This window comes from Caretta caretta, chromosome 1 (genome assembly GCF_965140235.1).
Source record: "Caretta caretta isolate rCarCar2 chromosome 1, rCarCar1.hap1, whole genome shotgun sequence".
Lineage (NCBI taxonomy): Eukaryota > Metazoa > Chordata > Testudines > Cheloniidae > Caretta > Caretta caretta.
In genome coordinates this window covers 225133559-225149408 of record NC_134206.1, presented here as the reverse complement: position 1 = coordinate 225149408, position 15850 = coordinate 225133559, and the positions used below count along the sequence as shown (strand labels likewise).

At 41.1% G+C, this 15850-nt stretch overlaps 1 protein-coding gene across 1 annotated transcript in view; it reads right to left on the bottom strand.

Moving 5' to 3' along the window:
- The window catches only part of LOC125624109 (potassium voltage-gated channel subfamily KQT member 1), a 765256-nt gene that overhangs the window by 288169 nt on the left and 461237 nt on the right, over nt 1–15850 (bottom strand). Inside the window, exons 13-15 of the mRNA XM_048824460.2 lie at nt 13154–13229; nt 9406–9500; nt 8323–8363 (exon numbers count right to left, since the gene is read on the bottom strand). Of these exons, the coding sequence (XP_048680417.2) occupies nt 8323–8363; nt 9406–9500; nt 13154–13229 (212 nt within the window). The remainder of the gene's footprint in view (nt 1–8322; nt 8364–9405; nt 9501–13153; nt 13230–15850) is intronic.

Sequence of the window (15850 nt, the reverse complement as noted above, 5' to 3'; positions counted from 1 at the left end):
TCAGCTCAGTGAGCTGGACTAGATGGTCTCTTGTGGTCCTTTCCAGCCCTAAATTTCCATACTTCAGTGAGGTGACTTAGGACCTTAAGTCTGCCATTTTCACCCAATGAACTAAAATGCTTGCTTTCAAATTTATGATTTTTTTTTCACAAAACAAAAGCAAAATTTTGCAAATTTCTGATGGAAAACATGCACACAAACAGTTTGCTATTAGAAATGTGACCTTTGCACACTCATGTTTACATTCCCTTTTCACACGTTGAGCTGGATTAGTTGCTTGAGGTTTGGCCCAGGAGCCACAATCTATTTGGTTGTAATTGCCTGACTGGCTGCGCCAAACGGTTAACCAGAAGCTATGTAGCCCCTTTTTTCTTAGTGTGGGTGGCCACAGCAGGGAGCAGCTCTTGTGCATTGTTCTATTATTGTGTGTTTGGGAGGAGGGATACTTATTGGCCACCCCTCTCCCCCAAAAACACGCTGAGATTTTAGGAGGGCAGTGGCCCTGTCTGGCAGCCTTCTCGAGATATTGGATAGGAGAGAAGTTTTATCAAAGAAACTGGGGAGGCAGCTAGCAGGTCACCAATCTTTCCACACAAGTAGACAACACAAATACGGTTGGAGGCATTTTGTGGGCAGAGTGGCCTGGCTGGATCCAGAGATGTGTGCTATTTGGACAATTAATTAATTTAAGAACTCATAAACCTCTGAAACTTGAATTCAAGGTTCCTGGTTTGGCTCATCTCCACCAAAAGTGAAATAATTTGCGGATTTGTTAGATACACAGGAGCATATACATTTAATTGCAAGTATGTAGAATCCTAACATCCCCTAACATGTGTATTAGGACAAATACGCATGTTTTCTAAATCTGTGCTTCACAGACCATTGGGGTGTGGTTGAATAGAAGTGGGGAGATCAGAGCTCTCTATCCCAAATCTTAACTTCCTACCCATCTCAAGTAGGCAAGACCCTATTTACATTTTAAACATCTTTACATAGTAAACACTTTTTGGTAGAACTGCACATGACCATCCTCAAAGGCACAAGTCAACAGACTATAGGAAACTTTACACAGCTTTCAGATGAGATGAAATCCAGAGGCAGAGATGCTATGTGCATTTCTAACATTCAGTAGGGAACTCTAGATTCACAACTTAATCAATAAGTTATACGTAGGACCGGTAAAATGTTTTCCCTCAAAACCTGTTTTTGTATGGAAGAGTCTTTTGCTGAAACAGAAAGTTTATGTCAACACCATATTTTGGTTTTTAATTGAAAAAGTGCAATTTTTGGCAGACAAAATACTGACATTTTTGTGGGTTTTGAGCCCATATTTCTCAGTTTTCACTTGCTGAACCCCCCACAACAATAATTTTTGGGGGTTTCTGCAAAACTCCCCAAAATCTGAAGAAAACGTTTGATCAAAATTAATTAAAAAAATTGTTGAAAATTTTCCTGGGAAAAATAATTTCCTAACCAGCTCTAATTACACAATTCATATATGTACAAGCTATCTAAACAAAAACTAAACAACTTAATAATATTTCTCATTTTAACTACTCCAGTCACTATATAGGAGAGAAAACAAGAAAACAGGAATTGTTTAGACAAACGGTTGGAAAGGAGTGCAGCTATTTTGTGGCATTCCTCTCAAGTGAAGTGAAAGACATGTCATGCAATGCTCAGTCAGCTGTGGCATGGCTTTCACTTTTCTGACATGCATGCTCTGTATCTCACAGAAGGCTGTAATCTTTCCTCCTTCTGGTTAGCCTCCATTTAGTTAGGTATTTCAGCTGTAATTTATAAGTATTGCCCTCTAATAAACGCTGCAGTCTTTTCATAAAAGTAAACTGGGTGTGTAGTCAATCTGGGAAGCCTTGTGGCAGAAGGATGGGCACTAGCTCGAATAACACTGTTCTAATGTATTTAATTTCTATCTTGTTTTTATAGTATTCCTCTACAGTCTTTTCAAAATATAGTATTTCATCCCCCCATTTCTTCTTCTGCATACTAGATTATTTGCCTTTGTAAAGAGTAGGAAAAGGTTGGACAGACAACTGTAAATCGGAAACTTCCTAACTTTTGTGTTTTTTACTTTGTAACTTAAGTAACATTCTTTTAATGTAGGGTTGGTTGCTGGGTGTGCGTGTGTGTGGGTTTTTTTGTTTTTTTTTTTGTTTTGGTAATATATTGGCTAACCCAGATATTAACACACAAAAAAGGGAGAGGATGTTGAGATCATTATGAAGAAGGGAGTATAATTAAATATAATGGGATGAAATTACATAAGGAAAATTTAAGCTAAATATCAGGAAAGACTTCCTGATGCTAGTCAATATCAGACAGTGGAGTAATCTTCCTAAGAACGTGACAGATGCCTATCACTTATTCTATTTAAATTTAGACTAGGTAAAATAATTGTAGATGTAAAATAGGAAGCACCTTTACTATCAGATTGATAGAGAATATCTTTTGAGTCATCCAGTTCAGCTCTAGACTTTATCATTATTATATAACATGCTGCTCCTTGATGTGTTCTTCCTCGAGGGTTGCCAGGCATCTGGTTTTTGACTGGAATGCCCAGTCAAAAAGGGACCCTGGCGACTCCAGTCAGCACTGCTGACTGGGCCATTAAAAGTCTGGTTAGTGGCACAGCAGGGCTAAGGCTCCCTGCCTGCCCTGGCTCCATGTGGCTCCTGGAAGCGGCAGCATGACTGGCTCCTAGGTGCAGGGGCGTGCCCCAAATGCTGGCTCCGCAGCTCCCATTGGCAAGGAACCATGGCCAATGGGAGCTGCAAGGGCAGCACCTGCAGGCAGCGTGCAGAGACCCTTGGCTGCCCGCCCCTAAGCCTAGGATCCAGACATACTGACCACTTCCAGGAGCCACTTGGAACCAGGGTAGGCAGGGAGCCTGCCTTAGCCATGCTACACTGCTGACTGGGAGCCATCTGAGGTAAGTGCCGCCTGGCCGGAGCCTGCATCCCGAACCTCCTCCCACAACCTAGCCTCCTGCCCCAGATGAGAACCCCCTCCCACACTCCTAAATCCCTCCCAGAGCCCACACCCCAACCCTCTGTCCAAGCCCAGAGCCCCCTCCTGCACCCCAAACACCTCCCCCCAGCCCCATCCCAGAGCCTACACCCCAGCCAGAGCCTTCACCCCCTACCCAAGCTCTAAGCCCCCTCCCACACTCTGAACCCTTCAGCCCCAGTCTGGAGCCCGCTTCTGCACCCCAAACCCCTCATCTCCAGCCCCACCCCAGAGCCCGCACCTCCAGCCAAAGCACCCCCTCCTGCACCCCAAACCCTCTCACACCCCAGCCCCCTATACTCCCTACCCCAGTCCAAAGCCCACTCCTGCACCCTAAACCCCTCATTTCTGGCCCCACCACAGAGCCTGTACCCCCAGCCAGAGCCCTCACCCCCCTCCCGCACCCCAACCCCCTGCCCTAGCCCAGTGAAAGTGAGTGACGGAGGAAGGGGGGATGGAGTGAGCGGGGGACGGGGCCTCAGAGAAGGGGCAGGGCAGGAGTAGGACCTGGGAAGAGGGCAGGGCAGGGCAAGGGTGTTCGGTTTTGTGTGATTAGAAAGTTGGCAACCCTAAATTCATCCCCCCACACACATACAATACTTGTTTAAAAAACAATGTAAGCTAACATTTCTAGAAGTGTTCGCTAACTTGGGGTATCACCTGTTTTTCATGCACAATTTGAGACACCTTGTTCTTTATTTTCAGAGGTGCAGACCAGTCACAACTCCTACTGATGAAAACCAGGAACAAGAAATCTCAAGTTGGTCATCCAAAAATGGAACAGATAAAATCACTGAAACACTTATGAAACATTTTCTGCAAGGGAATAGTGAATGTCACATCTAAAATGAGGAAGAGAAAAAGAACAAGTGAAATGGGAGAAGATTACTTTTTTTAGTTTACTATTTACTAAAGTACTATGCCATATCACATCAGAACATAATGTACAAGAACATTAAAATATGTTTGTTTCTTTTATTAGTGAGAAAAAATACTTATGGGTAGTAACTCAGTACGTGAGTTCCTCCAAACTGCCTGAAAACGATTTGAGCTGGAAGTGATCTGCTGCATTTTCACAGGATAAGCAATTGGCCTCAATTTTTAACCCCACAAACTATTGCTTTATAAATTATGAAGTTGTTAGAGATTTTTTTCAAATCTATTTTGAAGTATTTTTCTAAAGGTAGAAAAGGGAGAATTTGAGCTGTGTGACCTGTGGAGTAGCCCAGACTGCAAAAGGTACCTCAAAATCTCGGGAAAATATATCAAGTCCAGCACACTACTGTGGGTCACTAGGAGTGAAATGGACTAATAGAAGACACCACACTGTTCTGTCTTCTTTAAAGCAATTAAAAGTCCATGCAGGTAGACTGCTGTACCCGTAAAAAATTATTCTTTTACATCTGGGATCTCTAAAATAATAGATAAGAAAATTATCTAGGGCTTAGTGATTAGATCATTTAGGTCATAATTTAAATAATCTTGACCCCTTCTTCAACTGAGATGCAGAACAGAAGTACACTGGATTTTGTTACATAGCTACGTTGTATTTCTGCACCTTCTCCAGAATGTGCGGATGCCAGTATTTGGCCACGAAGTCATAACAATGTTTATAAAATAACTATGGGAGTAATTTAATATGAAATACTGTAAGTATCCTTAGTAATTATTTAAAGGTGGTGAAATTTGACCGTGTGTGGAGGGCCAAGCTAAGTGGTGAATAGGCTCCCATCTAGCTTTGAAAATGGGACTTACGTGGTGCAAGGGAACTAATTTCACCCAGAAGTGAAAAACAGATTCAGAGGCAAGGAGAACAGCCTGCATCTATATAAAATGATGTCTGCTTAGAGGGCATTTTTTCTCTGCTGGCAGATTTCTTTTTGATCCCACCTTCCTCATCTTTATCCGGGATGGGGTAAAACAGTACTTAAGAAATACTGACTCCCATATCCCACATATTCACCCATTTTAAAAGCCAAATTGATCTGAACACATTTATTAAGCTTCTGAAAGATTCTTCTTCCCCACTTCCAGTTACTGGCTGGAAACAGAATGACACAGAATAAGAAACTCCTGCTAAGTCTACCCAAAAACAGGAAGAAGTGCTAAAAATCTCACAAGAAAGCCTGTTTCTGGTGAGATTTCCAGTCGTGTTGCACACACATAAGCGGTTCTGATAAGGCACCAACCTTTGGATATTTATTTGAATCTGAACACTGAATCTTTTGTGGCATTATTCTTCCCCTGTGCTCCTGAATGGCCATGGGGATTCTCTGAAGTTGCATTCAAAACCACTGAACTTCATTAGGTGCAGAAGGTGGCTTGTTACTATTTTACATTTTACTATTTGTACCATCTCATAGGTGTTTGTTTTGTTTAGTAAATATTATTGAATCTCCAATTTCACTTTGAAAATGGGACTTAGGCACTTTTCAAAATTTGACCATTAATTATCCAGGATAATGAGGAAGAGAAAAAGATATGAAGTTGTTAGAGATTCATCCATCTCTTCCTTTGACAAAGAATATTTTTTGGCTTTTTAAAATTTCCAGTCTTTAAGGAATTTTGAATGAAAACGGCCAATAATTACTTCTAATTAACACAAACTATTGCTATTATGTATCTGTAATATCTTGTCCATGTTTATGTCATTCACTTGTGAAAGCTGATCTAAAACTAGATCTATAGTATGTATCACACTATGTGTAGTGTTGTCAGTATTGACAACAGAGATTCAAAAGATGTCTGATCTGAAGCTCACTGAGGTCAGTTGAAACATTTCCATTGACTTCAATGGGCTTTAGATCAGACCTTAAGATTCTTTGAATAAAGCTGGTAATAAACCACAAAGAAGTCATTGGGAAGGCAACATTCTTTTTGTATTTTTCTTTTCAATACTTTGATTTTCCCTGCATTTTTATTTCTCTTTTCTTTGCCAGCTATGAATGCAAAAATCCGACAGACTCCATATTGCTGACGAGGGAGATTCTCAGTAATGTCTTTGCTTGAGAAGAATGCACTGTTTAAAAATTCCTTTTTAATGCAAGACTGGCCAGCCATGCCTACGAAAATTCAGGGATCTCAGGTATCCAGAGGGGATGGGAAAGTGCGAGTGTCTGTCACTGTCAGAAAGGGGCGAAGCTACAACCATTTAGCTGAATTCACCTGAACGTTGTTGAATAAAATAGGGTTGAAATCAAAACCACTCCTGGTTTTAGTTTTGCAAACTAAAACAGCACCCAAAATGAGGTGGGTGAAATCTGGAACTATTTATCTGGACCTACCCATCATTCTTGAACTTAGGGAGGGGGTCAGATACAAGAAGATATAGATCAGGTAATTTCTGCTCTTTGTCTTGCAAACCCATAACTGAGACACTTAGGTTTTGCAACCTTAAGAACCATCTCCAGTTTCCCTCCTCTCCAGTCAATATTTATGATGCTGTCAGTTCCCCTGTGGGTGCTGCCATATCTGCCTGCAAGTGGCATAACTTTGTAGAGCTGGCAGGCTATGGTGAGTGGCATCATTCTTGGCAGCATCACCTTTGAAAGATGGTTACTTCTGGAAAAGTTGTCTCAGAGCAGCTGTTCAGCACTAAGGCTGTTCCAAGAACCGATTAGCAGAGGAAGTTGTTTAAGTGATGGGTCTGCAATGTTCTTGTCTGGAACAGCAAGCATCACTTCCATAAAATATCACCAGGAGCCCTGGTGATCCTAAGTCCGCTCTCAAATAAAGCTGTGCATCATAATCAGGTCTGAAGATGGACTAACAAGAATTTTTTTCTTTCTATTACTGAATATTTGTGTAAACTAAGAAGTTCTCCAAAGACAAATACAATATGAATGCAAAATGAAGGGCAAGATTTTTCATGACAAAAAATTGTAGCAGACCCTAGTTTGAACTGGAATTCCCTCACCGCTCCTCACCCTCCAGGATGGGGTTTTCAGACCATATCACTAGTGTAGGGACTCACTGCCAAACCTGAGGGCTCCTGGTAGTCCAGTGATACCTTATAGACCCCACTCTTCCCCTGAAAAATCTTTGCTTCTAATGTAGTATCCGCATGTGAGCTGCCTTGAATGGAGCTGATTACAGCTCCCAGACAGCCACTGAGGCAGGTTTGGCCCCAAACGGCTTTATTTCAACACTTGTTTAAATCGCTAAAGCTATTTGAGATCATCCAAATAGGCAAAATAGGTTGAAGGAGCTAGGATTTATGGACTAAACTTTAGTAGCCTTGTCTGTGTGATCTGATGCTTAATGAAGCATGGATGGAGAGTACCCAGCTTCACAAATTCTTTGGAATGTTACCCCACAGTTATGCTCTTTACATTCAAATCTCTCTCTTGCTCTCTGCCTTAGATACAAAAACCTGTCTCATAAAACATATTTCAGTCACCTCCAATGCTATGTTCAAGTAATAGCAGATTAGAGCTATAATTTGTAATATTAAACCCAAAGTAAAAAAACAAAACAAAAAAAAAACCAACCCCAAAACCCTGAAGTCTCACAACATTTTTAAAAACTCACTTGCACAATGCACTTTAAAAAAAATAAGTCAGGGTGCAAACATACGTAAATGTGTGCAAGCTAGCCAATTTCTTCCCTACAGCTAAACCACAATTTAGCTATGAGGAAGAAGAGCATACCATATATTCCACTTTGCTGCAGGTCCCCTGCAGTGGTCAGCCTTTAAAAGTTTCTTCCATTTTGCAAGATACTACTGTTTCTTGTGTTATTTTTCATTTTAATACAGGGTATATGGGTAAAAAATTTCAAAAACACCTATGCGATTTAGGAGCTTAAATTACATTTTCAATAGTAACTCAGACATTCAGAATCCTAAATCCCATTGACTTTCAGTGAGACTGATGCTTCTAAGTGCCTAAAGTCACTCTGCAAAAATAGGACTTAGGTGCTTTTGAAAATGTTGATCCTAAATCCAAACCCATAGAATCTTTCAGAAAGGAAGAGACCTTTTTAAGTGTAAATGACATATATCCAAGCCCAGCCAAAATGGTTTAGAAAGCAGTTTGATATGGCAAATCTTATAGTAAGAGAAGTTTTCAGGCCTCTTTGTCCTGGTACACATTTTTAACAGCTGTACTCAATTTCTGTTTAATCCCAGCAGCCCTACATGAATGCCAGGTAGCAATCCTTCTGCAGCTGTACTGGGCCTATTAACTGCGTCCAGCAATTGACTGTATGATTGGTCTACATTAGTCTACCAACAGTTATTTCCACTGAATGATGGAGCCACTCATGTTACAAAAATATATATAGTCATCATACCTGGAAGAAAAAGACCAGGCTTCCCTAAGGAATGATCCAATCTGAAAAGAAAACAGACAATCATTTTAGTTTGCCAGCAGCAGAATTATCATACAACTTATTGTTTTCTGCTTGGAATAGTACACATGCATATTTTACATGCAAAAGAACAGTAGTTTTAAATCAACAGCAAGGCAAGTGAAAATGCTGGTCTTGCATGACTGGATTTACATACAGTCAGCAGTCTCGCCCTTTATACATTGCTATTTGTTGGAATAAAGCTGCATTGATACTGTGGTTTTCCAGAACACTGATATTTTACTTATTTCTTCTGTTTTTGTTTTATAGCTAAAGCAATTTAGACCTGTATTGCACTGAATCCAGTAACTATGAATATCCAGACAAGATGGCTTCTTAATAATATTCATAACTGTTCCCTGAATCACACAGAGACAGGGTGTTGGTTTTTTTAAATCATTTTATTTTGAAAAAAGTAGACCCTATCCTGCTCAGTAGGAATTTTGCCACAGGCCTCAGTGGGTGAAAGATCTGGTTCTGGTGTCCTCAGTAACTCATCAATGCACTACAAAGAAAAAAAACACAAACCTATGCTGAAAGCCAGAAGTACATTTTTAAGGCAAAATTTCACATGATTGATTCAATAGTTGAGAAAGTATGTGACAGAAAAGTAAGCAAGCAAGAGGAGTAATTGTGGGAGAGGAAAGGGGAAGAAGAGGAGATTCAGATAGACAGGCAAGCACAGGTGAAATAATGATTTCTCCCAACCATGGAGAGTCATAGAGAGGAGACAGAAAGGGAAGTCACTGTTGGAAGAGTTTTTCTTTTGTGAGAACTGATCAGAAATGCTCACAACCTGCAATAAATTTCACACTATTGACCTCAATTTCTTTTCTTCCCTTTTGATTTTTTGGGGAGGATGTTGACTGTGTACAAAAAAGGTTAAAAACTGACTAAGTCAAACCTTGCAGATATCATGATCCCAGCTTGCAATTTTTGACAATTACTGTTCATTAAGTACACGTCTCTTCTAAAGCCAGCCGGCACCAGAGAAATCAAATATTTGATTAGACAGACAGGGCATACCTTCTTTGAAGTTCTTTTATGCGAACCATCATATTAAGGTGTCCTTGAGAGTACTGTTCAATTACATCGCGTACATCATACGGTTTTCGAGCTTGCTGTGAAAGGAGTAATATGAGAGACTGTGTCATACCCCTTGTTTTACATCACTCATTTATATCAGTTGGACCATCAGTTTTCATCCTCTAGAGCTTTTTTTGTTTTGCAAAGTTCTCTGTAATTACTGAAAAATATGTTATTCTTAGAAATTACAGAAGTGCATATTCAGCACAGGAACATGGCTGAGCGATACCCATTACTGTCAATAAGAGTCACACCTTTACACTGTCACATGTTGACAAAAATACTGGAGCGTCAAAGTCCAGTTTAAGCACAGAACGCCACAGTATGTAATTTAATGAAGGTTACATGTGTGACTTTCCTCAGCTTATTACAGAACCATATAGACGTCATTCTGTCATTATTCCCAACAGTAAAGAGAAGCCCAATTCATAAAGCTTGGATCCAGATTCAAACTCTTCCAAACTTTGGGGATGATTAGTGACAAGGTTTTGGTCTAGATCACTGGTGCGATAGGAGCTTCCTCAAAGCTTGACTGTATTTAGATTTGGAGTTGGTTTGGGCCCATATCTACCCACACTTCCAGATGCAAAAAGGAACAACTAAGATTAAAAATAGAAGTGAAGCTACAAAGGCAAAAAGGCTAAAACTACGGGGTTTCTCTGACTTTTCCTTTTTCTAAGCCTGAGTCCAGCTGCTGCTGCTAACTGCCAGTTGCTGGATATGGCTCCTGAGACAGAATTTAAAAATAAGCTTGGGTAATTTGCATAAAAGGATGCGATTATAAAAGGTGCAATATGGACAAATTAGGGGAGGAAAAAGCTGATCTGCTTTTGAAAATATAAGCATTTTCGGAGTCATCAGCCCAGTGGGAAATATGGGGCAAGATGTCTGCCTTTTGGCTTTGGATCAAGAACAAAAAGGTACACGGCAAATCTAGTAATTGAAAATAACTGAAAACAGCTCATTAGTCATCTTGTTGTCTGTTTCCACTCTGCCACAGCTTCAGCCAGAGCCATTAGCATGCACCATTGCACACATGCACAGAACACCTACAGTATGTGTTGGAGTCATGCTTGGAAGGCAGCCATATCGAAATTTCAAATAAAAAGCATGCAACTGGAGTGGAAACAAAGCCTGTAAAATGAAGAAGCAAAAGCTCTTAATGACAAAATATGCTTCTCGTGCTCTTCAGTCAGTAGTTACCTGTAGCATTGGTTTCAACAGGGCTTAGAGTTTTGTTGTTATGTGTAGGGGTATATGTGTGTGTGTGTGTTTAAAGCTTTCAATTTATTGCCATACCACCCCCTCTCCCCCCTGGCTTTCTCAGCTACATTTGTAGTAGACGCTGACACATCACTATTTCTGGCCAGAAAAGCAGGCTATTGTCTTCCCCCAGAGAAACAGTGCCAATATCACTCTTTGGATTGACTGGCAGGGGTGCTTTGAGTGCATTTTGGCTAATTCTCTCTCTCTTCTTTTGGACACTCTCTATTTACAGATGATGCATGGCCCAGAGCCTAAATGTACTAAGTTTTTTATTTTTAAATATGTGTTACCATGTGCATAATTAATTCTCCTCATTCCCAATAAAATTTCACTTCCCCTCCCTAAAACTCTCTTTATCCCTGCTACCAAATCATCAGCACTAAAGCCTTGTGTTGTAAAGTACTCTACATTGAATGCTGCCTGAGCCCAGTCTAAAGTTTGGAAAGAATCAAGATTAAAAAAAATCCCTCTCCTTCTATTCTTTTTCTTCCATTTTTCCAGTAGCCCTCCTTAGACCTGAACATCTTATGCCCTTGCCAATTTCTGGAACAGCGTCCACAGACGTGCCTCAACTAAACACAATCCCTTCTCAAGTTCTGACTGAAAAATACTACAATATACCGTACAACTAGGGGAAGGGTATAATGGAGACCCCCAGGAAAATTTGGCAAATTTGGCAAAACTCCCTGAGCCCAAGTAATCAGGGCCAGCCTTACGGGTGGGCGATGTGGTCAGGGTGGTGCTGTGCCCAAGAGGCAAGGAGTAGGGCAGGCCTGGGGTGCAAGGCCGCAGAAGGGAGTTCAGGGCAATGTGGGGAGGTAGTGTAGCCCGGGAGTGATGGGGTGGATGGATGGGGAGGCAGTGGGGCCAGGGCTGATGGGGGATGGGTGGAAGGCCGGGGGAGGCAGCGTGGCCCAGGGGCAATGCGGGGTACGTAGGGAGGCGGCAGAGGAGCCAAAATACAAGTTTACCCAGGGCACCATTTTCCCTAAGGCTGGCCCTGCAAGTAATTCTCAGACTCCGCAATACTGGGCTTCTTTCCTCCTTAATTTATCCTTGGTCCAGACCATTTGGACTCAGCATTCTAAATCCATCTCAAATTCAGTGTCTTTTGAGTAAAGACATTCAAGCACATCTGAAACTCAAGTCATCTGTATCTGAATTCCCCAAATCTATCTCCAGCTCTGGTCTACCTTAGCCTATGTTTTGTATCCATAAGTCATCTGAATATTGATTTCCCAAACTCATCTAATACACAAAGACTTCTAAGCTAGGATATCTTTAAAAAAAGTTACAAACTCAGGTCCTTTGGTTCTGAACATGGCAATCTCATCTCACATTTCTGACCCTTGTGATTACATTTGATCTTAGCTCAAAAAGCCGAGAAGCTTAGGGCTTAAGTCAAACCTGCTTGAAACCTAGTCTCTCCATATTCTCTCTTTTTTATTTTTTATATCACCTCAAAAATCGTATGAAAACTATTAATTAATGGACTGTGTGGGAAACTTGTAGCCAGATTTTTAGAAGTAATTAGCCTCCACATATTTTATTGAACTTCGTGGGCGCTGGAAGTACTCAGCGCCTTTGAAAATCAGGTCACTAGTTACTACAAGAAGAATATCATAATTAAATTAATACTAAAAGTGCTATTGTAATGGGAAATTAGGGAATTAGACCTTAGGCAGGTGAATGAAAAAGAGTTCCCAAAGTGACAAGCGATTTTGGGTGCTTCAAATTTTGGATGAATAACTTGAGAGTCCTTAAAGAAAGTGAATGTTCAGAGAGTGGACGCTCAGTACTTTCTGAAAATCAGGCCCCTTTAAGATGTCTTAAGTTGGGCATTCAAAACCATTAGTCATTTTGGAAAATCTTGATCGTGATTTTGAAAGCAACATTGTATTATATACTACTAAAACAATTAAATCTATTTTGTTGCACTCAAACTATTCTCCAGTCTTTTTTTCAGACGTTTACTAGATGATCATCACATAAAATTCATATACAACTGCATTGTAGCAGGACCCTCGATGTAGTCTTTTCTGTTTGTTAAACAATACACATGAGCATATTGATAGTTTTATAAGGATAGTTTCAAAAGGAAAAACCTGATAATTTTTAAACTACTCTAGAAATTAAAGGTGCAACAAAAAAAGATGAGTGAAAAAGAATGATGGGGCTGATTCTAGAAATGCTGAAGTGTTCTGGAGCACTACACTGATGTTAACTAGGAGTTCTGTACAATTGTGAAATTTGCCCCTATGTAGAAGGCAAGCATGAGGCCTAGTGTTTAAGTACATAGGCCTTTTCCCAGCCTTGTGCTAAAGGGCCAATTGCACCCACTGAGCATTTTCAAAGTCCAACCCATTGTTCCCCCCCTTGCTTATCTTTCTCATTTGTCCCTCTTGTTAATATTGCTGCTTACCTGAAATTTTCTTCTGGCTACAAAATATTGCATTCTCCTTATGACTTTGACAGCTATTCGGTGTGCTTCAGTTAACCTGCCGAATAAAACACACAAAAAGAAAAAAAAAAACAACAGAAGATGACTGTAAGCAATGAACTACAACATGTCCTAATACTTTTCTACAATGCAAATTTATAACACAATATATTTAGCACATATGCCTCTTTTGTTCCATTGCCTTGCCTTCTTCTATAGTTCTGGCTCTAAGTAAAATAAATTGATAAGAGAGACAGTAGAAGCAGGTGTACAAAGATAAAATGTGTGGGGGATTAGACAGGATTACTGTCATTGCATATAACTGGCATCAGTTCGAAGAATGTGAAATGTTTTTAGAACCATGACCACATTCCTTATTTTGCTTTTATTGAATGGTTGCCCATGAGCTCCAGAGCATGGAAATTAAGTCCTTTGAAAAGTGCTTTGATTCTTCGGAGGAGGGGGGCAGGAGGAGAGAACAACAAACCACAAGATTTGAAACAAGCCTAACACAACACACATACATATATTACATACTATGTGTGTGTGTGTATCTGTATGAACAGATACATAGACACCCCCCCACACTCATATATAACAGTTACACACATATATCAATATCATATCACACACAATATATTTAGCAAATATCATCCTCCCAATCATTCAAAATTGGTGAGATGAGCAAAGTTGTATTTATCCTCCCAAGCTGGCGACACTGCTCAGAGGGCAATACTCTATGTTGACATCATCACTGACATCTGAAGACAGCCTTGAAAAGGCCAGCCAGCATGGTGACTGGATCCGCCAAGTATCCTGAAAGCAGAGCCAACTGCCTCTCCCCTACCGTCACTCATTGGGGAAAGGAGCCGGCAGGCGGCCCTGGTTTCTCCTGCTCTGAGGTGCCCCTTTCAGAGTGAAGGCCTTAAAGACGTAATGATTTCAGTGCATTACAAACGAAATAGTGCCCATACCAAAGCAGCACTTTAAAATTGTTCTTTGATTAAATCATTCCTGTTGATTTGGCAATGTACCACAATCTGAGGAATATATTTTTTTAAACCTCATGGAAATATTTTACTGTTATTTCTATCTAAGCAAGTCACTATTTGCAGTTTAAAAATATATATTTATACACAGAGTGTCTGTATCAAATGTGTATATATACACAATACAACCCCCTCCCCAGCAAATTGTATAGACATAAACACACAGAGAGAGCATTGCAGAGTCAAAAAATTAAGCAAGTGAGCTGGATTCCAAAACTTCTTGTGTGTCATCAACAGAATTGTTATGTTCCAATCATTAAACAAGTGCCACTGACAGCTTACTAGTAGTTTGGCCTATAGGACCTTTATTATGACAAAAGGAAAGCACCAAGCTTGGCTCACAGAGCTCCAGCTAAGATTGCATGGCTTGTGATTAAGAGGCAAATGTCTTTTTGTCTGTAAACTAAGTACATTTGATACAGAAATCGTCGACAGTTACTAAACACAATGCAATTTTAAAAAGAGTAGCACCCCAGAACCCTAAACATTACCTACAGGTAATGAGAGCCTGAAACAAACATCTAGATCTGGATATCCTGATATCTGTATGCACCTATAGGCAGGGCCGTCCCTAGCCATTTTGGTGCCCTACGCAGCCCCCCAGGCTGTGTGGGGCTCCAGGCCTCCGGGGGGGGGGGGGGGGGAGACTGGCCCCAAGCCTCTGCGGGGGGAGGGGCTGGAGGGCAGGGGGGAAAGCCCGCCCCCAGCCCCAGGCCGCTCCGCTCCCCTGGCTCCCAGCCTTGGGGGGCTAGGGGGAACTGCCCCCCAGCACTTGCTGGTGGCGCAGCTGAGAGCCTGGGGAGAGGAGCAGGCTGGGGCCAGGTTGCTCCACTTACCACATGGTGAGTGCAGGCCTGACCCCTGCAGAAGTCCTCAGTGGAGTGGGGGCGGGGCTGGAGCAGCACGCAGCTGCGCAGGGCACCAAATTTCCTGGTACCCTACGCAGCTGCGTACTTTGCATATGGGTAGGGACGGCCCTGCCTAGAGGGTTCATTTAGTGCAATACAAGGAAATGGGTTCTGCAAGGCAAAACCAGCTCCAAACAGATACAGCCAATAGAAAATAGACATGGGTGAAGTCCTTTAAGTCCAATCCTCCCCTGTCGGCAAAGATCTGTTCCCTACAATACATTCTCTAGTGCACTGTCAAGTTTTAAATGTCTCAAGTGATCAAGTTGCCCTTTGGAGGCTATTACACAATTTAACAGGCCCCACTACTAGAAAAGGGTATTTATTTATGAAATAAAGTAAGAGAAACACCAGATTTTAATACAAAGACATTCAGTGTGGGATTTTCAAAAGGACTCAGTATTGACCAGACTCTGCTCCTAATGGTAAAACTCCTACGGACTTCACTGGGAGCACGATGGGGCTGAGTGCTTTTGAAAATCCCATCCATATCTGGAGAGCAAATTATTGCTCATATTTAATGATCCTTAGCTGTGAAACAGAAGCACAAACCTATGAAATTCTATTTTAGTGGGAAAAAAACTACAGCATGAAGAGGTGCACATCCAGAGCTGAGATATGTATGTTATCTGAATTACCCCAATAAATCCATAGACGCATACTGTCTCCTGAAGATATACATTTAACTGCTACACCCTAGTGGTGAGTGATATTCTGTTCTT